The sequence below is a fragment of the Sorex araneus genome, chromosome 8 (assembly GCF_027595985.1).
Source record: "Sorex araneus isolate mSorAra2 chromosome 8, mSorAra2.pri, whole genome shotgun sequence".
NCBI classification, from domain to species: domain Eukaryota; kingdom Metazoa; phylum Chordata; class Mammalia; order Eulipotyphla; family Soricidae; genus Sorex; species Sorex araneus.
Genome location: NC_073309.1, coordinates 71,910 through 97,351, shown reverse-complemented (window position 1 = coordinate 97,351; position 25,442 = coordinate 71,910). Strand labels below are relative to the sequence as shown.

General features: G+C 54.2%; 2 protein-coding genes across 5 annotated transcripts; one reads left to right on the top strand and one right to left on the bottom strand.

The window, feature by feature from the left end:
• The first annotated feature begins 320 nt into the window (after window positions 1-320).
• On the top strand, window positions 321-17,609 carry GAS8 (growth arrest specific 8). 3 transcript variants are annotated; one of them, XM_055146380.1, is made up of 11 exons: window positions 321-380; window positions 1,470-1,556; window positions 6,346-6,543; window positions 6,937-7,143; window positions 8,993-9,047; window positions 9,578-9,783; window positions 10,087-10,254; window positions 10,573-10,659; window positions 14,202-14,405; window positions 16,375-16,440; window positions 17,460-17,609. In XM_055146380.1, the coding sequence occupies exons 1-11, from the start codon at window positions 378-380 to the stop codon at window positions 17,607-17,609; spliced, it is 1,431 nt and encodes a 476-aa protein (XP_055002355.1). In that variant the 5' UTR covers window positions 321-377. The 3 variants fall into 3 exon arrangements, with proteins under 3 accessions (XP_055002355.1, XP_055002354.1, XP_055002356.1); XM_055146379.1 differs by having other exon boundaries at window positions 14,196-14,405; XM_055146381.1 differs by lacking the exons at window positions 321-380; window positions 1,470-1,556 and having other exon boundaries at window positions 6,515-6,649; window positions 14,196-14,405.
• A 154-nt stretch (window positions 17,610-17,763) lies between these two features.
• Window positions 17,764-20,126, bottom strand: LOC101557107 (5-hydroxyisourate hydrolase-like). Of its 2 annotated transcripts, none has more exons than XM_055146382.1 (4): window positions 19,767-20,126; window positions 19,225-19,421; window positions 18,308-18,443; window positions 17,764-18,000 (listed from the first exon to the last, which is right to left on the bottom strand). In XM_055146382.1, exons 1-4 carry the CDS (start codon window positions 19,824-19,826, stop codon window positions 17,911-17,913), a joined length of 483 nt encoding a protein of 160 aa, XP_055002357.1. In that variant the 5' UTR covers window positions 19,827-20,126; the 3' UTR covers window positions 17,764-17,910. The 2 variants fall into 2 exon arrangements, with proteins under 2 accessions (XP_055002357.1, XP_004600847.1); XM_004600790.2 differs by having other exon boundaries at window positions 19,225-19,364; window positions 19,767-20,117.
• Between the last annotated feature and the right edge of the window lie 5,316 nt (window positions 20,127-25,442).

The window sequence follows — 25,442 nt, the reverse complement described above, 5'->3', positions numbered from 1 at the left end:
GGGGGGCTGGGGCGGTGCTGGGAACCCTGTGGGGCGCCCCCCACGGGGCCATCGGCCCCACGCCCTGGCCGGGCACCGCGCCGCAAGGTCCCGCACAGGCGGCCGAAGGGGCGCGCCCGGCCTCCGTCACCTGCTGTCGGCGGGCACGAAGCGGCGCCTCCCCGCGGGCTCCGTCCCGGCCGTGGCCGCGCCCGGGTAGCCGGAAGGCGGCGGCGCGGAGACCCCGGGCGGCGCCTGGCGGGGACGCCTCCCCTCCGTTGCCGGGGCGGGGCGGCCGAGTCTCGCGAGATCCCCGCGGCTCTCGCGGGGCGCCCCGCGGTTGCCGGGAGACGGTGCGGCCGCTGGGGGCGGGAGCTGGCCGGCGGGCAGCGGCGGCCATGGTGAGGCGGGCCCGGGAGGCTGGAGGCGGTTGCGCGCGGACAGCCCCCCGCACGGAGCCCTGAGCCCCGTCCCCGCGGGGACCCCCGCGGGAGAGCCCGGGGGCCGCCCCGGTGCAGACGATGGGCCCAGCCGCGACCCCTGCGCGCTGCGGGGTCCTCTAGAGGACAGCAGGGCTGAGGACGGTGGTCCCTGGGGCCCGTGGTCGGGGTTGCCCGGGGCTTTTCTCCTCGGGCCCCCCAGCTGCGGGCATTCCCCCTGGAGGCAGCAGTCCGTGCGGCTGGCCGAGGGGCCCTTGGGGGGTCGGCCAGAACCCAGGGCCCCCGCTGTGGCTGATCCTGGCCTCTTCTGGGGGAGTTGAGACGGGGAGGGACCCCTGCAAGGACGTCGTCTGCCCTTTCCTGGAATGCGGCGACTTTCCTTCCGCCCTCGCATGCTTGCTGGCTTCCTCCCTCACCTCCCCACGCATCTCGCCTCCCTCTCCCTTCCACGTTAAAAGATTTCCGTGTAGAAATTTCTGGTGATCAAACTCGCAGATGTGCAGACATAAACCAAGTTGGGAAAAGTGGACACAAGAAAGCTTTGGAATTTCAGTGTGCCTGAGAGACCCTTGCAAATGAGGCGCGGGGAGGGGGTCTCAGTGCGCTGAGCTGCTCAGAACACTTCTCTTTGGTGGTCCTGCCGTCCCCTCCAGTCCTCTGTACCAGATTCTCTGATGGGTTTGTGATGGTGGGAACGAAGCTGCTAAATTTCCTTGTAGGGTTTTTGTAGTGGTTTCCCAGCGTGTTGGTGTGTAGCTGCAGTAAGGGGTTTTGGTTTCTTTCTTTTTTTTTTTTTTTTAGGAAACAAGCTCTGCAGGCAGAATAAGGGGGCCTCTGCTGTGTGCCAGAGGCATGTGTTTGGGATGAGCCAGATGGAGAAAATATTCTTCCAACCGAGAATTTACATGTGGTTGGGCCAGGAGAACTCCGATAGGGCTGCATTGGGGGACCAGGACATGGACAAAGTCCAGAATAGTCGAGGAGGGGGACACCTGAAAGGATGTTATAGATAGCACCTCTCTTATGCAGTCATCTTTTTTTTCACCGAAGGCACCCAAAAAGAAGGGGAAGAAGGGGAAAGCCAAAGGAACTCCAATTGTCGATGGGCTCGCCCCAGCAGACATGAGCAAGGAACAGGTGAGAGGTGTAGAGGCTTCAAGCTGGTGGCATGGTGGGTCTGTGTCCAGGGACCCTTTCAGATAACCCGCCCTGTCCAGGCCTATCCCATTGTCCAGAGCTCTCAGGAACCTCACATATTGAAAAATCAATAAAGCCATTCTACTGCATCGAAGACTTATTTTCCCTGTTGGGCCACACCCTGTTGTACTCAGGATTTACTCTTGGCTCTGCACTCAAGGTCACTCCTGGTGCCAGGGATCCAGATAGGGCACGTGCAAGGCAAGAAGCAGCCTACCTGTTGTCGCTCTGGCTCCATATTTTGCTATGTTTTGGGGCCAGACTCAGAAATGCTCATAACTTACTCCTGGCTCTGTGCTCAGGGATCACTTCTGATTGGGCGTGGGAGCCTAAGAGGTCTGAATATTGAACCTGGGCGGCTGTGTCCAACTTAAGCACCTTACCCTATGTACTATCTCTCTGACTTCAACTTCTGAAGACTCTTTCCTAATAGGGTGGCAGGAATTTAATATAAAAGCCATTTTTAATTTCACATATTTTCTTTTAATCTTAACCATTTATGCACCTGATGTTTATAGATGTTGTACTACATGTATATATAGCTTGTTCTCTTATTTTCTTTAACAGAAGTTATTTTCAGCCACTTGTTTATTTTCCTTTTTTGTTGTGAAGCAAGGTAGTTTCTATTGAATGAAACTCACTTAGATATGAGAGGAGAGAAAGAGAGAAAATATATGTTCCAGAGGGAACACTGGGCTTCCCGGAGTGGGAAAAAAGCAAGCAAAGTGAGATACCTGTTCAAGGGAGAAGACTGGCTTGAAGAGTAAGCCCAAATGGTGTTTGAGAGGAACATTTGTTCATCTTGATGCAGTTAAGGGGTAGAGAACATAATTGCATAATTACAGTTTAAATTTAAAGCTTTAGAAAACTGTACCATGTGGCAAACTGTGAGCCTATATGTGGTTCATCTTTCACACGCTGTGGTATTGACCACTCCCGTACCTGGTACAGACCTGAGGGCTCCTAACCCTTATTTTCACTGCATAGGGTCATTGGGTTTTGGCTTTCAGGCTACACCAGTGGTGCTCAGTGGGTACTCCTGGTGGTCTTTGGGGGACCATGCAGTACCAGTGATCAAACCTGGCCTCCTGTAAGCAAAGTGTGTATTTCAGGCCACTGAGCTATCTCTCTTGCCGCTCGCCCCTTTTTTTTCCTTTTTGGGCAATGCGCAGGGGTTACTCCTGGCTTTTGCATTCAGGAATTAGTCCTGGCAGTGCTCAGGGGACCATAGGGGATGCTGGGAATCAAACCCGGGTCGGCCACGTGCAAGGCAAATGCCGTACCTGCTGTACTATCGCTCCAGCCCTTGCTTTTGCCCCTCTTGTGATAGTTAAAAAAGTAGGGACGGGGGCCCTCATTTTCACTTAAAGCCCTCTTTTAAAAAATTATTTTATTTGCTATTTGGGGGCCACACTTGGTGGTGCTCAGGGATTCCTCCTAGCTCTGTGCTCAGGCATCACTCTTGGCAGACTCGGGAGACCATATGGGATGCCAGAGATCAAACCCAGGTCAGCTAGGTGCAAGGCAAGGGCCGTATATGCTGTACTATTTCTTGACCCTTACAGCCCTCTTTGAGGAGTTCTGGGTTTGATTCATGGTACGATATGGACCCCATGGCATCTATGGGAATGACCCACCCCTCCGCTAAGGTGAAGTAAAAATAATGGTGACCAAGTCACATGAATGGAAACTGAAGAGCAGGGCCGAGGCTGGGAATGATGAGGAGGAGACCCCTGGCAAGCCGAGCATTGGGCAGGGGCTCTGGGCTGCGGTCTGCAGCATTCATGGGGCTGATGCATGTAGGGCAAAGAGGTCTTACACCTAGGGCCAGAACAGGGACAGGGAGAGCTTTGCCTTTGCATGTCGAGCAGAGGCCCAGATGTCATGGCAGCCTCCGCAGTTCAGGCAGGATGAGGGATGCAAGATAGTGGCTTCAGGTCACGTGGCTGCCTATAGTATTAGGTTTTAGTGCGCTCTGTTTTCTGATTTTGGGTAGGGAGGCATGCCACACCAAGAATTGCTCATTAATCCTGGCTCTTCACTTAGAAATAACTGCTGGTGGTGCTCGGGGGACTATGTGGGATGCTGGGACTCAAACCTGGGCCAGCTGCGTACCAGGCAGACTCCTTACCTTACCTGCTAAACTCTCTCCAGTCTGTTTTCCAAGTTTTCTTTTTTCAGAACTCACACCTAGGGTACAGGAATAGGACATGTGGAATAGAGTCCACATCTGGGTACTGGGGGCATGTGGTGGGTGGGGTGCTGGGAACTATGTGGTTAGGGCCCCTCGCTCCTTGACATGTCATCTGCCACTTGAACTATATCCTTGACTTTGTTAGCTGATTCTTTTGGGGAAGGAACAACACCTGGAAGTGCTTAGGGGCTACTCCTGACTCTTTGGTCACACCTGGCACCTGGTGGTGCCCAGGCTGTGCTGTGAATCAAGCCTTTTACTTAGTGGATCTGCTTGCAAGGCAGGTGCCTTTATCTCTACATTTTCTCCAACCTCTGTTTTCTGTTTCTTCTGGAGAAGCTGGCAGTCTGGGTATGAAAAATCTGAATATTGGAAAATGGAGATAGTTCACAGGCTAGAGTCCTTGCTTTGCATGTTGGAGTCTCAGGGTTTTTCCCTGGCACTGCATCATCCCACGAACATTGCTGGAGCTAACCCAGCAACACTGGGTATGACTCAAAAACCTAAACATAAAAAACAAAAGCAAAAATCCTGACTATTGAGGGGCCAACATGATAGAACAGTGGTAGGATCCTTGCCTTGCACATGGCTGACCTGGGTTCGATCCCTGGCATCCCATATGGTCCCTGAACCTGCCAGGAGTGATCCCTAAGCACAGAACCAGGAGTATGCCCTTAGTCCCTCTAGGTATTGCCCCCAAACAAGCAAACAAATTAAAAACAAAATCCTGAATATTGAGTGCTGGAAGGATTTAGTAATGTGAACCAATCTGACTAGGTGTTGGCCTGCTTTAGAATATTTGTTTATAAAGGTCTGTGACATAAAGACATTTGTCAGCTGCTAAGGCAGATTCTGAGGACCCCTGCCTCACGGGGCACTGTCTGCTCAGGGTCCTCATCTTAGAGCCCTTCTCAAAGACCCTTATTTCCTTTCTTGGTGAGAATTGTGGTTTCTCTGTGGCGTTTTCAGAAGAGAAGAACTTGATGAAGTGACCTGAGACTATGCTCAGAAGATAAGATAGTCAACTAGATTCCCAAGAAATGTGGGAACTCTGACCTATGCTCTTTTTTGTTTGACCTGTTTTCAAATTTGCAGTTGGCTCTGAACAAAGTCTTGGCACTTACGCATCTCCAGGGTTGTTTTTTTTTTTTTTTTTTTTGTAGTCATCCTGTCACTGCCCTCCCCCTCACCCCTCGCAGGATTTTGGGTCATAATTGCATAACTGCTCAGGGACTGTTCCTGGCTCTGTTCAGGAGCGACCCTTGGTGGCACTCAAGATCCTGTAGTGGTGCTGAGGGGGTTGGAACTGTGGGGATTTGACCAGCTGCAGCAAAGCAAACCCTCTAGCCACTACACTTTCCCTCTTGCTTCTGGTGTATTTTTTGTTTTGTTTTTTGCCACACCCCGCAGCAGTGCTCAGGGATTACTCCTGGAGGAATGATGGGGTGCCTCTGGGGGGTCTTCTGTGGGGTGCTAGGGATTGAAGCCAGGTTAGCTGTGTGCAAGGCAAGGCTGTACCATCTTCCAGCCTCTTGGTAGGGCTCTTTTTTCAGCCACATACACCCACTGTGCTCCATCACTCCCATCTTGTGCTGGGGGGCCCATGCTGTGTCAGGGACCTACCTGAACCCCTGCACTTTTTCCTTGCATCCTGACTGTCGGTCATTCCCTGGCCGTGACTATTGTCTGTCTTTGTTTTTGGTGGTGATTACATAAGAGCTTTCCAGCTGAGTGGCGCCTGCCCCCGACTGGCCCTCTGTATTTCTTGTATTTCTTGCTCACACGTCTCTTCCCAGGAGGGTGACCTGTGATCCTCAGTTCTTGTGATGACCTTGATGTGCTGTGCTCTCATCCCTCACCCTTTCTTTGTTTAAAATCATTTTTGATTACTTTCTGTTTAATATTTTTGCTGTCACAACAAGACAGATATTTCTTTAATTTAAATTCCCAGGAATGGATGAGAGGGCATAATTGTTTTAATTATTTCATGGTTATTGAGTAAATCCAGATATTTCTGCTATTCACTGTGAAGGCGCCTGGTCCCTGGCATTTTTAGCAATGGCTTTTCACAATTTTTAAAAAATGTTTACATTAAAAATGTTTAAATTCTTATTTTTTAAAATCTTATTTTATTTTTATAACGTTGTTCCCAATAATTTGTTACATTTAATATTCAAGCACCAATCCCACCACTATTATACCTACCCACTACCATATTGCAAGTGTTTCCACCCAAGCTCCCAAATCCTGCCCCCAAACAAGGAACTAAAAAATTTATTTGTATTGCTTGTCATGAATATCTGCTAAAAATTATCCAGAAAAGTTTCCTTAGAGGAAGTGTGTGAAGATTGTGTTCTTCACCCTGGAGCCAGTAAGCCCTCTGAAGGAGGTTACTAAAATGTTGTTAAAGGTCCAGAGCTGTGGCTTACTTTTAGGGGAGAGTGGCTCCTCTCTTTCTCACTTCTCTGAGCCAGCATACACCGCTGGTGGGTGGGCGCCTGTTGGGCCTCACAGCATCCTGCTCTGTGTGGCCAGGTGGAGGAGCATGTTGGTCGCATCCGGGAGGAGCTGGACCGGGAGCGGGAGGAACGTAACTACTTCCAGCTAGAGAGGGACAAGATCCACACATTCTGGGAGATCACACGAAGGCAGCTGGAGGAGAAGAAGGCTGAGCTGCGGAACAAAGACCGGGAGATGGAGGAAGCTGAAGAAAGGCACCAGGTGGAGATCAAGGTGAGGTGCTGGCCTGCCCATGCCTGCTGGGCTCTACACAGGAGCAGAAGAGCTGGATGAGGAGTGGGCCACACCTATTCCTGTGTCCAGTACACGGAACCAGAAGGTACTTCTTATGAAAGAGCAATAACATGTTATGAGCATGTCTGTGTGGCAGTGTGCTTGTGTGCAGGTGAGCATATGTGTGCATGGCTGCATGTATGTGCGGGATTGCATATGTTTAGGTGAGCATGTCCATGTGGAAGTATACAGATGTGTACAGGTGAGCATGTGTATGCACATGTTTATGCCTGTGCAGAAGTGTACATGTGTAGTCAGGTGAGCATAGGTGAGCACGTATAGGACTGTTTGCAGGAGAGAAGTATGATGAGCAGATTGTGGTCCTGCTTGCAGGTGTACAAGCAGAAAGTAAAGCACCTGCTCTATGAGCACCAGAACAGCCTTACGGAGATGAAGACCGAGGGCACCGTGGTCATGAAGCTGGCCCAGAAGGAGCACCACACACAGGAGGCCCTGCTGCGAAAGGACATGCGGGCACTGAAGGTGGAGCTCAAGGAGCAGGAGCTGTCCAACGAGGTGGTGGTGAAGAACCTGCGGCTGGTAGGTGCGGTCAGGGCGGCCCGGGGAACCCAGGTTCTGTAGAGAGACTGCTGCCTTTGATTGGAATGCAGTCAATCAAATTTGATTGGCAACTGATTGGAAAAAAGGGAGGAGGGGATTTAAAAGCATACAGTCAGCCAAATCCCACTGGGGACTGAGTGCGGATTTTTTTGTTTTTTCAGACATGACCAACAAATTCATTTCCCAAGAGAACAGTCCAGCTTAGGGTGCGTCCCCATTTACTTTCCTAGGGGATGTTCAGTTAGGCACACTCAGCCTCTAAAGTGTTTCCTTTCCTCAGAGGCCATCGTGAGAACTGTACTCAACCACGGGCTGATTTTCCAAACATCCTGGTCCTTTCTGAGGGAGATGGCGTGGGGGTGGGGGCTCCTGGTAGAGGCTGCAGCTCAGCTGCTGGGTACATACAGCTGCCCTGCTCTGGCCTGAGCTCTGGGGATATAGTAGGGTCAGGATTGCAGAGTGGCTGCCCAGGTGTGGCTGAGGGTCTAGCAAGGCACAAGCACATGACAGAAGGCAGCTGTGGTTCCAGATGCGGAACTGCCACAAGAAGACCTGATTGGGGTGGACCGCTGGGAGGAGGGTGGGATGCATGTTTCCTGTGAGGGATTCTAAGAAGACCTGCTGGGGAAGGGGCTGAGCAAGGACGGTGGTCTGGTAGACTGCGATGACCCTGGGTTGGGCAGGGGTGGAATGGGTCAGCCTGCCTGCCTGCCTTCTTCCCTCCCTCCCTTCTCTCCATCTCCTTTCTTTCTCTCCCTCCCTCCTTTCCCTCTCTCCCTTTGTTCCCCCTCCCCCATCCCTCCCTCCTTTCCATCTTTCCCTCCCTTTCCTCCCTTTCTTGTTTTGTTCCTTTCCTTTCTTCTATTCCTTTCCTTCCTCCCCCTGGTTTTTTTGGGTCCATATCCAGCAGTGCTCAGGGCTTAATCTGGCTCTTGACTCAGGGATCACTCCTGGTGGGCTCAAGGGACCATGTGGGATGTCAGAGATTGAACCTGGGTCAGCCATATGCAAGGCAAATGCCTTGCCTGCTGTACTATCTCCCTGGCTTTCTTATTTCCCTTTTATTTTTGAGCTGTATCTGGTAGTGCTCAGAGCACCATGTGGTACTTGAAGATCAAACCCAGGTCAGAGGTGTATAAATCATGCACTCATTACATGAACTATCTTTCGAGCCCCTGACTTTGGTTTTCAAAGGCTTTCTGTAGGAGCTGGAGCAATAGATAGGGTGCTTGTCTTGCATGCAGCCAACATCCTCAGCACCCATATAGTCCCCTGATCCCCCTAAGGAGTGATCCCTGAGCACAGAGCCAGGAGTATGCCCTGAGCATGGGGTTGTGGCCCCAAAATCAACAAAATAAAATGGGGCTGGGGAATGGCTTAAAGGTCTGGAGCACATGCTTTGCATGCAGAGGCCCAAAGATTGTTTTCCAGCACTGCTGGGAGTGATGGGAGTGACCTCCCAAAACACTACCAGGTGTGGCCCTGGAACAAAATAATTTATAAAATAATTACTGCAAAGCTTTAAATGAAGCTGCAAGTCTCAGCTGGAGCAGATGAGTGGGATCCCACGGAGAGTGTCTTTTGCCAGCCAGTCTGCTGTGGACACGCAGTGCCCAGAACATGTTCACACCTTTCAGCTGAGAGCAACTGTGCCTGAGGAAAGGGGTCTCAGACATGGAAGTAACTGAGCACGTGGTCAGGCCCTGAGCTGTGAGCTCGGACGGGAGAGACCCCACTGGCATCAGCATAGCTCTTTCTTGACAATAACAATAACAAGTCTCCTGAAATGGGCTCTGTTTGTCTGCCTGACTGCTCTCCGCCTTTGCAGAAGCACACCGAGGAGATCACTAAGATGAGGAATGACTTTGAGCGGCAAGTGAAAGGTTAGTATCTGTGTGCAAGTCCCTGGGCTAAAATCAGTGTTTAGGTAGAGTGGTGGTCTCTGAGGCTGAGGACCACCTTGCACCCCAAACAGCTAAGTGATGCAGTGAGGGGTGTGCCCCTCACCTTCCCAGCCAGGCTCACTGGCCACTAGAAGCAGGTGGTCATTTTATATCTCTTTGGCCTCTCCTATGGCTCCTTGTCTAAGGGGCTCCCATTCCAGAGTTTGGTCCTGACAAAGTCTCTGTCAGGGTCATAGGTGGTGCCCACCATGGGTTAGTGGCACTAGGCTGCTTACATCTTCTCCCCAGGGTATCTCATTGATGCCAGTCCTCATCAGGCAGGCACAGGGTGGCATGCATGCAGTCTCCTGTGAGCACCAGCAGGAAAGGCACCACTGACCGCAGCCTGTTAGCAGTGTTCACATGACCTCTGTCCTGTGGGTAGTTTTGGACCCTTGACAAACTTTGTCCACTCTGATGACACTGGGCATCTGCTTCTCCCCTGCTGAGCTCTTTTCTCTGTGTTTCAGAAATTGAGGCCAAGTATGATAAGAAGATGAAGATGCTTCGGGATGAGCTTGACCTGCGGAGAAAGACGGAAATCCACGAGGTGGAGGAGAGGAAGAACGGCCAGATCAGTGTGCTGATGCAGCGCCATGAGGAGGCCTTCACCGACATCAAGAACTACTACAATGACATCACCCTCAACAATCTGGCCCTCATCAACTCCCTCAAGGTACCAGATATGCCTCTTACTGCACCCTCCTGTTCTTATGGCACCCTCTCTGCCCGCCGGGTGCTGTGGGGAGGCAGAGGCTTGCCAGAGCAGCAATGGGAGCTGCAGCCACGTCCTGTTACTACAGCAGAGAAAATGCAGAGTAAGTTCAAGTGCAGGGATGCACAGAAAAGGCTCAGGTTCTGACTGTGTTTGGCCAGCAGGGCCTTAGTGTGGGCAGTAGAGAGCCTGGCTCTCACCTAGAAGTCTGCAGCCCCTGGGCACTTCCTGCTGAAAATTTGCACATCTATTTTCTGCCCATAGGAGCAGATGGAGGACATGCGCAAGAAGGAGGAGCACCTGGAGAGGGAGATGATGGAGGTGTCTCTACAGAACAAGCGCCTGGTGGAGCCTCTGCAGAAGGCGCGGGAGGAGATGAGCGAGATGCAGAAGAAGCTTGCAACCTACCAGAGGGACAAGCAGATCCTGTTTGTGAGTGTCCCTCTAACCCCCTCCTGTCCCGTGTGTCCCCGGAGCTCCTGGCTCTTATTCCTGGGCTCAGCAGAGACATCTCAGAGCCAGTTTGTTCCAGAGGCAGGAAGAAGAGCCTGCAGCTTTTTTCTCTGCTCACTCTCCTCCTGGGGCTGTCGGGGTATCGGAAAATGTCGTGGGGTTCCCTGCTGTGGGCTCGGCTGCTGGTATCTTTGAGTTTGTCCTTTGGTGGGAATTTGGGCGTCTTCCAGGGTTCTGTATTTCCTGGTTGCCTTGACCCTGACACCTTTATTCCCCTGCCCTCCGTTTTCTTCCTAGTGCACCAAAGCACGTTTGAAAGTCACTGAGAAGGACCTGAAGGGGCTGCAGTGGGAGCACGAGGTGCTGGAGCAGCGCTTCATCAAGGTTTGTTGCCAGGGTGCCAGCCAGGGATGGCCTTTCTGCTGCCCTTTGACTGGTCCAGGGTATTCTGACGCTGTTGCTGGAGCTGTGGGTTTGGAAGTTGGGCATCCCTGTGCCTTCTCCTTCAGTGGAGCTTTGAAGAAGGCCTCGGGGTGTCATAGAATGCTGGCTCTCTGGTGGGGAGCGGACCCCACTTTGTTAGCCCCACCCTGTAACAGGGAAAGGCCAGCTGACACCCCTGTGGACATGCTCCCTAGTTATCCGGGAAGAGGCCATGCAGTTTCCCTCTGGGGTTCTTGCTCAGACCACACTGTGGCAGTCTGGTCCTTAAAGCCACCTGCACTGCCTGCAGGGTGCTCCCCTGCCAGTGTTGCTGTTTCTGCTCTTTGCAGCCACTGTACTGCTCTGCTCCATGTCTGTGCACTGTTCACTCCCAGCATTGGAGCTGCGGTGCTAGAGCTTGTGTTCAGAGCTCCAGGTGTCGGAAGAGCTGTCCCCTGCAGTTACAGCAGGCTGGAGCTTGCCAGGTGTTTCTCTGTTGTTTTGTTTTGCTTTTTGTTTTTGTGTCACACCTGGTGGTGTTTGGGGGCTCTGCCTGGAGCTTTGGTGTCACTCCCAGCACTGTAAAGTAGGATCACTTGGTCCCAGGACTGACCGGAGGATCTCGTGTGCCAGGCATATCCTTAGCCCTTTGAGCCCACTCCCAGTCTCTGTTCTCTCCCATTTGAATGAAGTGTGTGGTTTGTGCCAGAGTCGTGCCCATCTCCAGGAAAAGCTCCAGCTCAAGGCTGGGGAGGTGGCTCAGTGGCAGAGCCCTTGCCCTGCATGCGTGAGGGCCTAGGTTCCTTCCCTGGCCCTGAGAAATCAAACCAAACCAAACCACCAACAAAGGGTCTTGATTTGTCCACAGATTTTTTTTTTTAAACTTGTAAAAATAATGTAAAATATATTTTTTAAAAATTAAAATTTGTCTTTTTTTTGTGTGTGTGTGTATGTCACACCTGGCAATGCTCAGGTGTGGTGAATCATTCCTGGTGTTGCTTGGGGGACCATATGGGATGCCAGGGATCAAACCCATATCGGCCATGTGTAGGGTAGTTATTGTGCTTTCCATTTGGCCCTTATTTTACTTTCTAATTTTCCAAATTTTATTTTATTAAAGCATTGTGAGTTACAAAGTCACTCATAGTTGGGTTTTTGTATCATTACATTGTTTTGGGATTACACCCAGTGGTGCTGAAGGATGAAGTGCTCAGGGGCCATTTCTAGTGGTGCTCTGTGGAGTGTGTGGCACAAGAGCTCGAATCTGGACTTTCTACATGCATAGCCTGTGCTCAGTTCATTGAGCTCACTCTCTCCTTGTCAGAAGGGTTTAAAGCTGGACTGGGTTGAGGCAAATCTTGGAGGTTGGATGTAGACAGTGGAAGGAAACATACATATAGACATACATAGTTTAGCACTGGCCATTCCTGTTCTTTCACTATAAAGAATGTTCTGGAAGGAGTCACACCACATATTCTCATGTGGCCTCTATACATTTACTTTTTTTGTGTTTTTTTTTGCAACACACCCAGTGGTACTCAGGGGTTACTCCCGGCTGTGCACTCATGAATCACTCCTGGCAGGCTCAGGGAACTGTATGGGATGTTGAGAATCAAACCCAGGTCAGCCTCCCTGCTGTGCTGTCGCTCCATCCCCTTACATGTTTACCTTTTAAAACACATTTCTGTGGGGCCAGAGTGGTGCATTAGTGGGTAGGGTGCTTGCCTTGCACAGAGCGGACCTAGATTGACCCCATAAGCCCCATATGGCCCCTCAGGCTCCAGCAGGAGTGATCCCTGAGCTCAGAACCATGAGTAATCCCTGAGCACAGTGTGGTACAAAAACAAAAATATTCCTGTGATGTTTTGATTTTTCACAGTGCTTAGTGAATGAATTGGGAGATGAGTTTCATCTGGTCATTTTTAGTGGGGATATGAGGTAAGGACATATCTCTGGTTGAAGAGAGCTGACTTGGGTTCGATCCTCAGCACTACCAGAAGTGATATGAGCACAAAGCCAGGAATAATCCCTAGAATGCAACTGGGTCCCCAGCACCACCCCCCCAAAAAATACTGGAAAATAAAAGGACACAACCTAGGGCAAGGTTGAACTCACCTGCCCATGGAGACTTTAGGGTTCACTTAGCTGCGTGTAGCTTCCTGAGCCCTTTCTTAGAGGAGGGTCCAGCGTGCTTCTCCTGCCTCCAACAGCTAGACTATCTCTGTCAGTGACATGGGTACCACAAGCCTGACTGCCCGAGGCATGGGCCCTGGTGTAGACACACACCCGCCTGCCTGAGGTGTGGGCCCTACTGTAGACACACACCTGCCTGCCTGAGGTGTGGGCCCTGCTGTAGACACACACCTGCCTGCCTGAGGTATAGGCCCTGGTGTAGACACACACCCGCCTGCCTGAGGTATAGGCCCTGGTGTAGACACACACCTGCCTGCCTGAGGTGTGGGCCCTGGTGTAGACACACACCTGCCTGCCTGAGGTGTGGGCCCTGGTGTAGACACACACCTGCCTGCCTGAGGTATGGGCCCTGGTATAGACACACACCCGCCTGCCTGAGGTGTGGGCCCTGGTGTAGACACACACCTGCCTGCCTGAGGTATAGGCCCTGGTGTAGACACACACCTGCCTGCCTGAGGTATAGGCCCTGGTGTAGACACACACCTGCCTGCCTGAGGTGTGGGCCCTGGTGTAGACACACACCCGCCTGCCTGAGGTGTGGGCCCTGCTGTAGACACACACCCGCCTGCCTGAGGTATGGGCCCTGGTATAGACACACACCCGCCTGCCTGAGGTGTGGGCCCTGGTGTAGACACACACCTGCCTGCCTGAGGTGTGGGCCCTGCTGTAGACACACACCTGCCTGCCTGAGGTGTGGGCCCTGCTGTAGACACACACCTGCCTGCCTGAGGTGTGGGCCCTGCTGTAGACACACCCCTCTGCCTGAGGTGTGGGCCCTACTGTAGACACACCCCTTTGCCTGAGGTATGGGCCCTGGTATGGACACATACCCGCCTGCCTGAGGTGTGGGCCCTGATGTAGGCACACACCCGCCTGCCTGAGGTGTGGGCCCTGCTGTAGACACACACCCGCCTGCCTGAGGTGTGGGCCCTGCTGTAGACACACACCCGCCTGCCTGAGGTGTGGGCCCTGCTGTAGACACACACCCGCCTGCCTGAGGTGTGGGCCCTGGTGTAGGCACACACCCGCCTGCCTGAGGTGTGGGCCCTGGTGTAGACACACACCCGCCTGCCTGAGGTGTGGGCCCTGGTGTAGGCACACACCCGCCTGCCTGAGGTGTGGGCCCTGGTGTAGACACACACCCGCCTGCCTAAGGTGTGGGCCCTGGTGTAGGCACACACCTGCCTGCCTGAGGCGTAGGCCCTGGTATAGACACACACCCGCCTGCCCGAGGTGTGGGCCCTGGTGGGGTGCAGAAATGTGTTTCTTGCGCAGGGGATCCCTTCAGTGCATTGTCCTGGCAGGTGCAGCAGGAACGGGATGATCTGTACCGGAAATTCACTGCAGCCATCCTGGAGGTGCAGCAGAAGGTGGGCTTCAAGAACCTGGTTCTGGAGCGTAAACTCCAGGCACTCAGCGCTACCGTAGAGAAGAAGGAGGTGCAGCTCAATGAGGTGCTGGCTGCCTCCAACATGGACCCTGGAGCCCTGACTCTCGTGTCCCGGAAACTGGAGGTATGTTGGGGGTCCTGGGGAGGAGCCCACACAGGTCAGGAGTCCCCTGTCTCGTGTCGGCCCCCTATATCCTGCCTCATGGTTCTGGTGGAGACCCTCAGCTGGCCTGGGCAGAACACGGTGGTTCCTGTCTCGAGTACAGACAGACTGCCGTACCCCTGCTTCCAGCCAGTGGTACTGGGCATGGTTCCCATGTCCAGGTGGTTATGAGCCTTGCCGTGTCTCTGGGCTCTTCCTGGCACCCTCCAGACCTCTCTGCCCATTACACTCCTCAAGATGGGCTCAGCTTGGTTCTTCTTAGCTGCCACTTCAGTGTAGCCCGGTGTGGCTCTGGGGGGCAGCTGCTCTCCACGGTGTGGCCTCCAGTGACACACTCAGACAAGACTGTGCCCCACGCACTGCTGTGTGTGGCCCCACAGCTAACCCTATTCCAACCAAACACCTCGACAGAGGGGACCTGAGCAGCGTCCAGTGTTGGTCTCACTGCAGTCTGGCCCTGGCAGGGGTCCTGCAGGTCAGCTCTGAGCCTTGCCTCTTATCCTGCACCCAGCCTGGGGAAGTGCTGGGCTGAGGGGAGGAGACCAGGGCCTGCTGGGTGCTCAGACTTTCTGCCTGTCCTCCAAGTCCCTGAACACATACCTTAGCAGCAGCAGTGGAAGGGTCTAGGGTGGGGACAGGCAGAAAGTCTGAGCTGCCCCACACCCATTGCCTGTGGGAGACACAGGAGTAGGAGGGGAGCAGGCCGACCCAGGGTGGGGGTGCAGCGGGGTGGGTTGAGGCCTGGGGAGACAGGAGCAGGCTGACCCAGGGTGCGGGTTGCTGCGGAGCCGGGTCGGGCCTGGGAAACGCTAGTGACAGGATCTGGGGTGCTGGTTTGTGGGAGTGGTGCCTGGAGGGACTGATCATCCAGAATAGCCCCTGGGGGCAGAGGTGATGCACCCACAGGGAGGTCTCATCCAGGCCTATAGCATACTGGCTTGGTGTGGGGGGCTCACCCCTTTGGGCATCACAGCACTATCAGATGGGAAATGACGTGCTGTTGGACGGGGTCCACTCCTCACCCTGGGCATGTGGCCAGCTCCTAAGTGCTACCCAGGGCAGCAAAGCTTGAGTTTCCCCTGGGTTGTTAGTCCCCTCTCCACCACCACCCCCCATTGTTCTGGGGCCTGTAGGGACACTGGCCTTTCCTGTCAGTTATGCACCTTGTGGGCAGGGAATGACACTCATGAACCACCACGTGAGGAGGGCTGTAGGGGTTCCCTGATCCAGACCAGCCTCACCCTCTCCAGCCCCTCACCACTGCGACAGTGACTTCAGGGGGACTGTGTCATGCATCCCCTGGGGCCTCTGCACAGGCTGCTCCTTCTGGACTGGTGTGCATAGTGGCTGTGTGTGAGGCATAAGAGTGGCAGGTTTGTGTAGTGGGTCTATGTGAGGGGTATGGGTGGTGGGTGTGTGAAGGATATGTGTAGTGGATGTATGTGAGGGGTGTGATGTGTGGTGTGTGTATGTGAGGGGTATGTGTGGTGGGGGTGTGTACATGAGGGGTATATGTGGGTTGGGTATGTGTGGTGTGTGTGAGGATCGTGTGGCAGGTGTGAGGGATATGTGTAGTGGATGTATGTGAGGAGTGTGATGTGTGTGAGGGGTATGTGTGGTGTGTGTATGTGAGGGGTATGTGTGATATGTGTATGTGAGGGGTATGTGTGGTGTTTGAGGGGTATGTGTGGTGGGATTGTGTACATGAGGAGTATGTGTGTGGGGGGTGTGTGTGTGAGGATTATGTGTGGTAGGTGTAGGTGACGGTGTGTATGTGTGGTGGGTGTGTGAGGGAATATGTGTAGTGGATGTATGGGTGGGATATGTGTGGTGTGTGTGTGAGGGGTATATGTGGCGGGTGTGTGCTCTACTGCACTCCCTGCCTGTTCAGGGTTCTACGTGTCAGACTCATGGTGACCTTCTCTCCTAGGACGTGCTGGATTCAAAGAACAACACCATCAAGGACTTGCAGTACGAGCTGGCCCGCGTCTGCAAGGTAGAGGCCCCTGTTGTCACCCTGAGCCCGATTCATACCTTTGACTTCTCCCTGCACGTCGTCACTTGGCGGACTCGTGACCTGGGGCATGTCTGCATCACGCTGACTACTCCCTTGCTGTCCCCTCTCTGAAAGTTTCTCATCTACCCACCAAGCTCTGACCCTCACTCACCTTACGGAGGCCAGAGGAAGGGCCTCTCCTGATCCCCAAATCTGTGTCAGTAATAGGCAGAACCTCTGAGTCTTATGAAAGCTGCCCACGACGGGGCTGGTGGGCACCCTGACGTAACCCTCCAGAACACTGCCTGGGCCACTCTTTCCCAGCCCAAAAGCCAGCTGCAAATCACTGTCCTAGCCTGGGAAGTCAGTGAGGGCCGCTGTGTGGCCCCAGCTCTGCACGGCAGCCATGGCTCTGTCTGGGCTTTTCCCACAGGGAACACAGCATGTGTACTGCACAGGTGGGACTCAGACACACTGTGACTGTCAGGAGTGGGAGGCTGCACAAAGTTGATGCCTGTTGGTGGTGCCTTTCAGCACTCAGCTCTTGGTGGCCCTTGGGCCCTGCATCTCAGACTCATATGCACAAAATGGGGACCACCAGTTGTGAGCTGGGGCTGTGGTTGAGAATCCCCAGGACCCGCATCTGATTGGAGTTGTGGCTGCAGAGAAGAGGCAGGTCCCAAGGCTGGCACCAGTGTGCACTATCATGTCCTCTTGGACCCTGTTGGTAGGGTCCAAGCACTTCTATTCTTGCTTTCCAGATGGGAAACAGGATGGGCACCGTGCTGGTGCCTGGAGCTGTTTTCAATGGAGGGGGCTGCCCGAATCTTCCCCCAGGGGCAGAAAGTGGGTGTCAGGCAGGAACAGTGTCCATCCAGGAGCAGCTCAGACCCCAGTGATGCTGAGTCTCTGCTTCTGCTCTGTTTTTCCATCTGTGAAATAGGTGTAACAGTAACCACCCAAGTTCAATCTCCAACCTGCCATAGGGCCCATGTCCCCCAACCCTTCTGTTCCCACAGGCCCACAACGACCTGCTGCGCACCTATGAGGCGAAGCTCCTGGCCTTTGGGATCCCCCTGGACAACGTGGGCTTCAAGCCTTTAGAGACTGCTGTTGTGGGGCAGATACTGGGTCAGGGCCCTGCGGGGCTAGTGGGCACCCCGACGTAACGCTCCAGACCACTGCCTGGGCCACACCTCTGCACACACCCAGGGCAGTACATGTGTGCTCCGTTGTGCTGTTAGTAAACGAAGGTTTTCGTATTTGCTGTATGGAGAAGTCACTTCAGGAGCCACAGCCCTGTCTCAGTGAGGACAGCAGCTCGAAGATCCCAGCATCTTTATTCCCTTGGTCCCCAGGGCAGCACCTGAAACCTGGTGAGGAACACAAAGCCCGTTCTGTCGAGGGCTGGGGGGTGGGGTCTGTGTATGCAGGCCAGCTGGCGATCAGGCGGAGAAGATGGCATGGGCTCTAGCTCCCTCGGTAGGTGGTGTAGGACCACGGGCTCAGCAGTAGGGGCACATGAAACTTGTGGGTCTCATCTGTGATGGTGAAGACAATCTGTGACCAAAAGAGAGGGAGTATTCCAGACACGGCTGTGAGTGGCTGGGCCCTCCTGGGGAGCCAGTGACAGGACAGAGGCCAGTGACCTTGAGAAACCTAGTGCTGCGGTACCCCAGTGGGGCGAGGAGACGGGGAAGTGGCCAGGCTGGGCTCGGCAGGATGCAGGCCGCACAAGAAGCTGAATCACACAAGGGCAGGGCAGGGACAGGTGTGTAAAGTACCCTGGGCACCTTTCTTCTGGGACCTCAAAGCAGGTGTGCTTGGCCAAGACTGCCCTGGGGATGTGGGCAGGACATGGCCTCACCTCCACATACGGGTAGAAGCTCTCCAGCCCTCTCTCCCTCCAGTAGCTCTCCGTGTCAAAGAACAGCTTGTAGGTGCCCACCTTCATCTGGCCGGGGGACATGAGCCCAGGGCAGCGGCCATCTGGGTTGGTGTAGCTGTAAGAGAACAGGGAGTGAAGGGTTGAGGGGCCACCCTTGGGTCCACCCTTGGCTCTTGGGTCTGCATAACCAGCAGCCACGACACACCCACAACCAATTCCAGCAGGTGACCAGGAACAGGAAAGCCCCGCAACAGGACAGATGCTCAATGCAGGGGGTCAGAGGACAGGCAGGAAGGGCAGTCTCCCAAAACTATCCCCTGATCAGTAGGCACTTGTAGCTGACATCTATGTGCTCAGATTTTCTCTATAAGTGCCCTATTCACAAATTGAACATAAAAGTGGGTTGTACTCTGTATATCATATTAATAGCTGTGCCCAAAACCCTGTCCCCCTGGTGCCTATGTCTAGCTACACTAAACATTCTAAGCTAGGGCAAGGCCTGTGCCCTCTGATTTGGAAAACTGCCTCTTCCTGCTGGCTGTGCACCCAGCATCTCTCCGCTGTGGGTGCCTGAAGGTGCTAGAGTTGACTGAGACAGGCCAAGCAGCCAGCCTCAGGTTCCCTCACCACCAGTGGGTGTCAGGTCTGGGTGGTAATTCCCCCACCCTCACAGTCCTCCCCTCCCATCTATGAAGAGGCAGTTAGTTTTGCCCTCTGGGGAGAACAAAAGAGAAACTCGCCACCTGGTCAGCTGCTAGCACAGGGTTAACCTGTTAACCTACTGATGATCCCAGCCCTGGGACCATCCAGAACTGTCTGTTCTGCCCTTTGGCCTCTGGGAGGTATCGGTCAGGACTCAGAACCAGCCACACTCTCCCTCAACTCTTCCCTTTTACCTTTTCCGCAGCTCTGTCCAAAGCTGGCCATGGTCCTCAAGCCTGGACAGTCGCAGGCAAAGACCCTGGGCTGGGACCCCGGAGGCGGTGTCCAGCACGTGTGTGGTCAGTGGGCTCGTTGTGGGTTCCATGCTGGGACCCTGGGCCATCAGAGAGGGCAGGGGTGAGTGGTGGGGGAGCAGCCTTACCCTGCTGGCCTGGATGAAGCAACAGCCCTAGAGTAAACACCTCTGGCGCCAGCGTCCCAGGTGCCCCTGAGCCCTGCGGGGCTGCGCCCGCTGAGTCAGCTCGCGAGGGCACAGGGTGGCCCCCAGCCACAGGCCTCGGAGCCCACCATGGTCCCATCCCCAGTGACCGCTGAGACCCGGGCCCACTGCACCGTCCTCAAGCAGCCGCTCCTTCAGCCCTCATCACTAGCCAGCCCCCGCCCTGTTGGGGGACCAGGTGTCCTTGGAAAGCTCGCTCTGGGCGCTGGCTCAGGGGTCACTTGTCACCACAGCCCCGGGCAGCTCGAGGGCCCGCGAGTCCGGGCCCGCCCTTACCTCCAGGGAGCGCAGGTGTCGCTGCAGGACTCGCAGCCGCGGGGTCGCCCCGCAGCTCATGCCCGCGACCTCGACTGAGGCTGAGACCACCCCCCGCCCCCGCCCCGGGCACCGCCCTCGCGCCGAACCGGCCCCCGGCACCGCCTCCACCACTGCCCCCGGGCCCGGCAGCGCCCCGCAGCGCACCGTTCCGGGTGCCACCCCAGCCAGTTCCCCCACCCCGTGCCCAGCGCCGCCCTCAGCGCACCGACCCGGACTCCGGCCCCGCCTCGGACCGACCCCTCCCGACCCCTGCCCAATCCCCTGCCGGTCCCTCCCGGTCCCTCCCGACCCCTGCGGGCTCCTCCTCCCCCAGGGCCCTCGGGGCCGCCCCGCTCAGGGGCGGTGGGGGTGGCGGGGACGCACGGACCTGGGACCACGGGACCCGGAGTGGCGGCGGGTGGGGCCGCGGGGCGTGGTCTGGGCGGCGGGGCGGGGTCTGGGCGGCGGGGCGGGGCCTGAGCGGGGCTACTCTGAGGGCAGGGAGGCGCGGAGGGGGTTTTCGAGGGTCGACGGGGGAACTGACGGGTGGAGGGGGCAGAGTCTGGGACGCGGGGCAGTGAGACGGGAGGGGGGCAGGGAGGGGGCAAGTGGGAAGGTGTAGCCCGCCCCTCTCTGTCGGAGCCCGCGGCGGGCACTGTCTCCATGTCCTCCCCGTAAAGGCCGCGTGAGGGGCTCTCGGCCCTGCAGTGGGCTCTCGACTGCGCCCACGCGGGGGCGGGGAAGGCCCCGTGGGCCCGGTGCGTGCTCGGGCACGGCCTGGCCCGGTCCCAGCGGAGGGACGGCAGGGTGGAGGCCCCGGCTGGAAGCACTTTCAGTCTGGCTCGCGGAAGGCCGGTGTGGACGTAACTCTGCCTTTCCTCTCGGTCTTCCCCTGTAGTCGGAGTGTTTTATTTCACTTTGTTTTGGGCCGCACCCAGGGGTGCTCAGGGCTTACTCCTGGCTCTGTCTCCAGAGCACTCTTGTGGCTGCTCTCGGGGAACCATGTTAGGTGCCGGAACCCTGCAGCCGGGCGTGGGGTTCCCACTGGCAGAGGGGCCAGTTCCACACTGAGAAGGCCAAAGCGGAGGAACCTTTATCTCCAGCTGGAGCGAGGGCCCGAGTCTCCTCCAGCACAGTGGGGCCTTGAGAAGTGCCCGGCTCTGGTTCTGGAACATCATACAGCGTGCAGTTACACAAGCGAAGTTGGCACCGTTGTTGGTGACAGTTTGCGGTTTCTTCAAGAATCGTGACCTTCCCCTCCCCCCGCAAAAAGAATTGTAAGGAAGCAGTCACAAGTTTGTGAGCTAATTGGCGTGCCCACCTGCTGTGCCCAGAGATATCCTACTTATCACGTGACTTGTTTCAGAGAACTAGGAGCCTGTGCTTTGGGGGAACAGAAACAGGCCTGACAGCTGAGCTGGGGCCTGTCGTGGCACATAGAGGCTTTCTCCGCCTCGTGCCAGCCGAGGTGCAGCCCTACTGGTTGTGTTCTCTCTCTGGCCCCTCAGAATTTAAAAAAAGTATATTCCTTATTCTTTTTTACCTAATTCAGTATCTAAGGCTACTTTGTACAGATATATGTGTAAATATGTTCAACCAGATGTGATAGAAGAAAAATATAAAATATATATATTATCTACCATCAGGAGCCTGATTATGAGATGGATTAGTTCATTTATTTATTTTGTTTATTTATTTGGGGCTGGAGCGATAGCACAGCGGTTGGGCGTTCGCCTTTCACGCGGCCGACCCGAGTTCGATTCCTCCGCCCCTCTCGGAGAGACCGGCAAGCTACCGAGAGTATCGCGCCTGCGCGGCAGATATACATACATGTGTGTATTGGATATGCCAAAAACAGTAACGATAAGTCTCTCAATGAGAGACGTTACTGGTGCTCGCTCAAACAAATCGATCAGCAACGGGATGACGGGATGATGATGGGATATTTATTTATTTTGCTTTTTGGGTCACATCCAGCGATGCACAGGGGTTACTCCTGGCTCTGCACTCAGAAATTACTCCTGGCGGTGCTCAGGGGACCATATGGGATGCTGGGATTCGAACCTGGGTTGGCTGCGTGCAAGGCAAACGCCGTACTCGCTGTGCTATTGCTCCAGCCCTAAATTTTTTTTTTTATTGTAACAGTGATTTACCAAATTGCTCGTAATACAGTTGTTCCAGGCATTAAATGTTCCAACACCAATCTCATCATCAGTGTGATCTTTCCACCATTGTCCCCAGTTTCCCACCTGGGATAACATTGGTTTGTTCGGGGCTGGAGCGATAGCACAGTTGGTAGGGCGTTTGCCTTGCACGCGGCCGACCCAAGTTCGATTCCCAGAATCCCATATGGTCCCCCAGCACTGCCAGGAGTGATTCCTGAGTGCAGAGCCAGGAGTAACCCCTGTGCACTGCTGTGTGTGACCCAAAAAGCAAAAAACAAACAAACAAAAAACCATTGGTTTGTTCTTTCCACCTTGCCACAGAGAGCTTAGGTTTATTGGGTTACTCCCATCACAGTGCTCCCATTCCCCTGTGTTTATTTGTAACCTCTTTCTTTTTGCTCTGTTAATTTGTAAATATTGCTTCTCTCCTTAAATCCTTTACATAGTTGACTCAGAGCAGTGTCCTTTTTGTATGGACGTAGGAAGACAATGCTATGATTTTGTAACTTAGGAGTTAATTGACTCTGAATGATTACCTCCTAGACATCTGTTCTCTCAACTTAAGCCTCAAGTGCCCTTACTTTCTAGCACCTTAAAAGCAGGGTCCTGACGAGGGACTAGATGGACCCAGGGCAAGCAGTGAGCTACCCTGGCATCGAAATGGACCAGGCCAAAGTGCCATAATGCTTAACTATAATTGTTATGGGCAAATGCTGTCATGATCCAAAAAGCAATAACTAGATTTAGACCCTAGTTATTAATGATTAATCCGGCCTGAGCACTGTAGTCTGAGTCTGTGGCGAGATGTCCCCAGGAGAGCCACCCTATAAGCTCAATGTATCTCTTACTGTGTCGATACAAAATAACTAGTATTAAGATGAGCAGAAACACCCCTAAGTGGTATTTTGCCCTTGAGCTGAAGAAGGGCTTTTGATATATTGATCTTGCTGCCAGATAGGGTATGGTGACTACCCTCAATGCAGGAGAGAGACTAGGGAGACCAGGGCAGCAAGATGGAGCATCGAGGGACTAGCAAGGGGGACAGAGGGAGAAGAATGTAGGGGAGGAATGCAGGAGCAGGTACGTGGAGAGACGAGAGACATGGCAGCAAGAGGGAGTGCGGAGAGATGAGTGGGAGAGACAGGAGGAGACAGGAATAAGGGGCAGTGTGAGAATAGAATGAGGGGCTCCGTGAGACTGGAACAGGCTCGTGGGGAGAATGGAATAAACGGCAATTGATTATCCGCCAGCCTGGTGGCCTCATTTCCTTCATCTGCCCATGGCATGTGCCGCCCAGGTGGGGAAGTAGCCTGAGGCCACCGAACGCAGGCTGTGAGAGGGAGAGCCGCCGGGGATCTCCCTTGCTGCCAGAGATTACACACCGACCCACCACCCCAGCATGCCCCTTTACAGGTACAAACAAATTTACTTCATATTGTTTGTTACAACACAAAGGCAAATGAAATTATTAAAACTTAGATCAATAAAAATCAATTTGTGATAGTTGTTATATCTCACAATGATGTTACTAAAGTCACTGAAGATTCACTGGGCTGGTTGGTGCTAGTTGAACCTTCTATGTTATGGTTCAAGCTCATTAAGCGTGGTGCAGAGGAGTATGCAACTTTCCCATCATATTTTCTGATCCTGCTGGCTGACAGTACTCTGAAACTTGGAGGTGTATCGGGTCCACGTAGGTCCAGGGGCTCTAAAGCTGGAACAGTTTGGTGGCTTGGCAGTTTGATGAGGTTCAGTTGTGGATCTGATTAGTTTCTGTTTCTGTGTTTGGAGGGTGTCCAGCATGGCTGCTGGCTGCTGTGCATTTGGGAGGAAAGATCTGCTTACCCCATTTTGAGAAGGCCCAGAGTTGTCAGCCCAGACCTCTCCACCTGGGAAGATTTGGTGGCAACATATTCTTTCTGAGATTAGTGGAGCTGGGCTGTTTCTCTCTGGATTTGTTCATTTAATATGGTGTCATTCCATGGGTATTTGTATGCATCCAAATGTCAGCAAGCAATATAAGTGGGTCCTGCCCCCATATGACAGAGGATGTCTATTTATTTATTATTTATAGATAAAGCTTTTTTTTGGGGGGGTCACACCTGGTGATGCACAGGGGTTACTCCTGCCTCTGCACTCAGGAATCACTCCTGGTAGTGCTCAGGGGACCATATGGGATGCTGGGAATTGAACCAGTCAGCAGCATGCAAGGTAAACGCCCTACCTGCTGTGCTATTGCTCCAGACCCGATAAAGCATGTAAGGATGGATAATAACCTCCAGAACTCAGTGAGGAGAGTCCTGCCTCCTCCTCCTCCTCCTCCTCCTCCTCCTCCTCCTCCTCTTTCTCGTCCTCCTCCCCCACCCCTCCCCCTCCTCCCCCCTCCCCCCTCTCTCCCTCCCCTCCCCCTCCCCCTCCCCTCCTCCTTCTCCTCCTCCTCCTCCTTCTTCTCCTCCTCCTCCCCCACCCCTCCTCCTCCTCCCCCCTCCTCCTCCCCACCCCTCCCCCTCCCCCACCCCTCTCCCTCCTCCCCCTCCCCCCTCTCTCCCTCCCCTCCCCCTCCCCCTCCCCTCCTCCTCCTCCTCCTCCTCCTCCTCCTCTTCCTCTTCCTCTTCCTCTTCCTCCTCCTCCTTCTCCTTCTTCTTCACAAATTTGTGTGTCCCTCTTGTGCAGGGGCCATACTAATTGTATTTATCTTTCCAAAATTTCAGAATATGAGCTTTCAAAGGTATCACTAAAATACAATCTTACGTTGGTTAAGAAATACATTTGGGGGCTGGAGCAATAGCACAGCGGGTAGGGTGTTTGCCTTGCATGTGGCTGACCCAGGTTCAATCCCTGGCATCTCATATGGTCCCCCCAGCACTGCCAGGAGTAATTCCTGAGTGCAGAGCCAGGAGTAACTCCTGAGCATCTCTGGGTGTGACGCAGAGTCTCTTGCCCCCCACGCCTGGCTGTCTTCACTGGGGCCCCTCGGAGGGGACAGGTTGCCTTTCCCTCCCCGCCCCAAGCAGAGCCTTGACAGTTGAAGACCTCCAGAACCCAGCCACAGCCATGCTCAAGGCCACTCGCCACACGTCCAGATGAGCCTCGTGCATGAAGGGACCAGCAGAGGAACCCAGGTGTGCGGGACCTGGGGCTGAGATCTCTAAGCCTACTCGGATTGGGACTGAGCCTTCTCCATACAGACCCCCCATTTTCCAGTAGCTTGGCAGCCACACTCACAAACTACCCCCAGCGCTGTGTAATCCCACAAATGGCCAACATCCTGAGACGGAATGAACTCAGGGCAAGCTGTGAGCTACCCTGGCATCAAAATGGGCCAGGCCAAAGCGCCACAACACTCAGTTGAGAGCATGGTCATAGACAAATGCTGTCATGATTCAAAAGTAACGACGAGGGGCTGGAGGGATAGCACAGCGGGTAGGGCATTTGCCTTGCACGCGGCCAACCCGGGTTTGAATCCCAGCATCCCATATGGTCCCTTGAG

What these genes read in the sequence shown, in the direction of transcription:
- GAS8 (XM_055146379.1), top strand. An exon ending in CTTTGAGCGGCAAGTGAAAG is followed by an intron (nt 9,048 to 9,577) that starts GTTAGTATCTGT and finishes TCTGTGTTTCAG; the next exon opens with AAATTGAGGCCAAGTATGAT. An exon ending in TGGAGCAGCGCTTCATCAAG is followed by an intron (nt 10,660 to 14,195) that starts GTTTGTTGCCAG and finishes TTGTCCTGGCAG; the next exon opens with GTGCAGCAGGAACGGGATGA.
- LOC101557107 (XM_055146382.1), bottom strand. Translation starts at nt 19,826, where the DNA reads ATGAGCTGCGGGGCGACCCCGCGGCTGCGAGTCCTGCAGCGACACCTG. An exon ending in TGGACAGAGCTGCGGAAAAG is followed by an intron (nt 18,444 to 19,224) that starts GTAAAAGGGAAG and finishes GTTCTCTTACAG; the next exon opens with CTACACCAACCCAGATGGCC. An exon ending in GCTTCTACCCGTATGTGGAG is followed by an intron (nt 18,001 to 18,307) that starts GTGAGGCCATGT and finishes TTTTGGTCACAG; the next exon opens with ATTGTCTTCACCATCACAGA.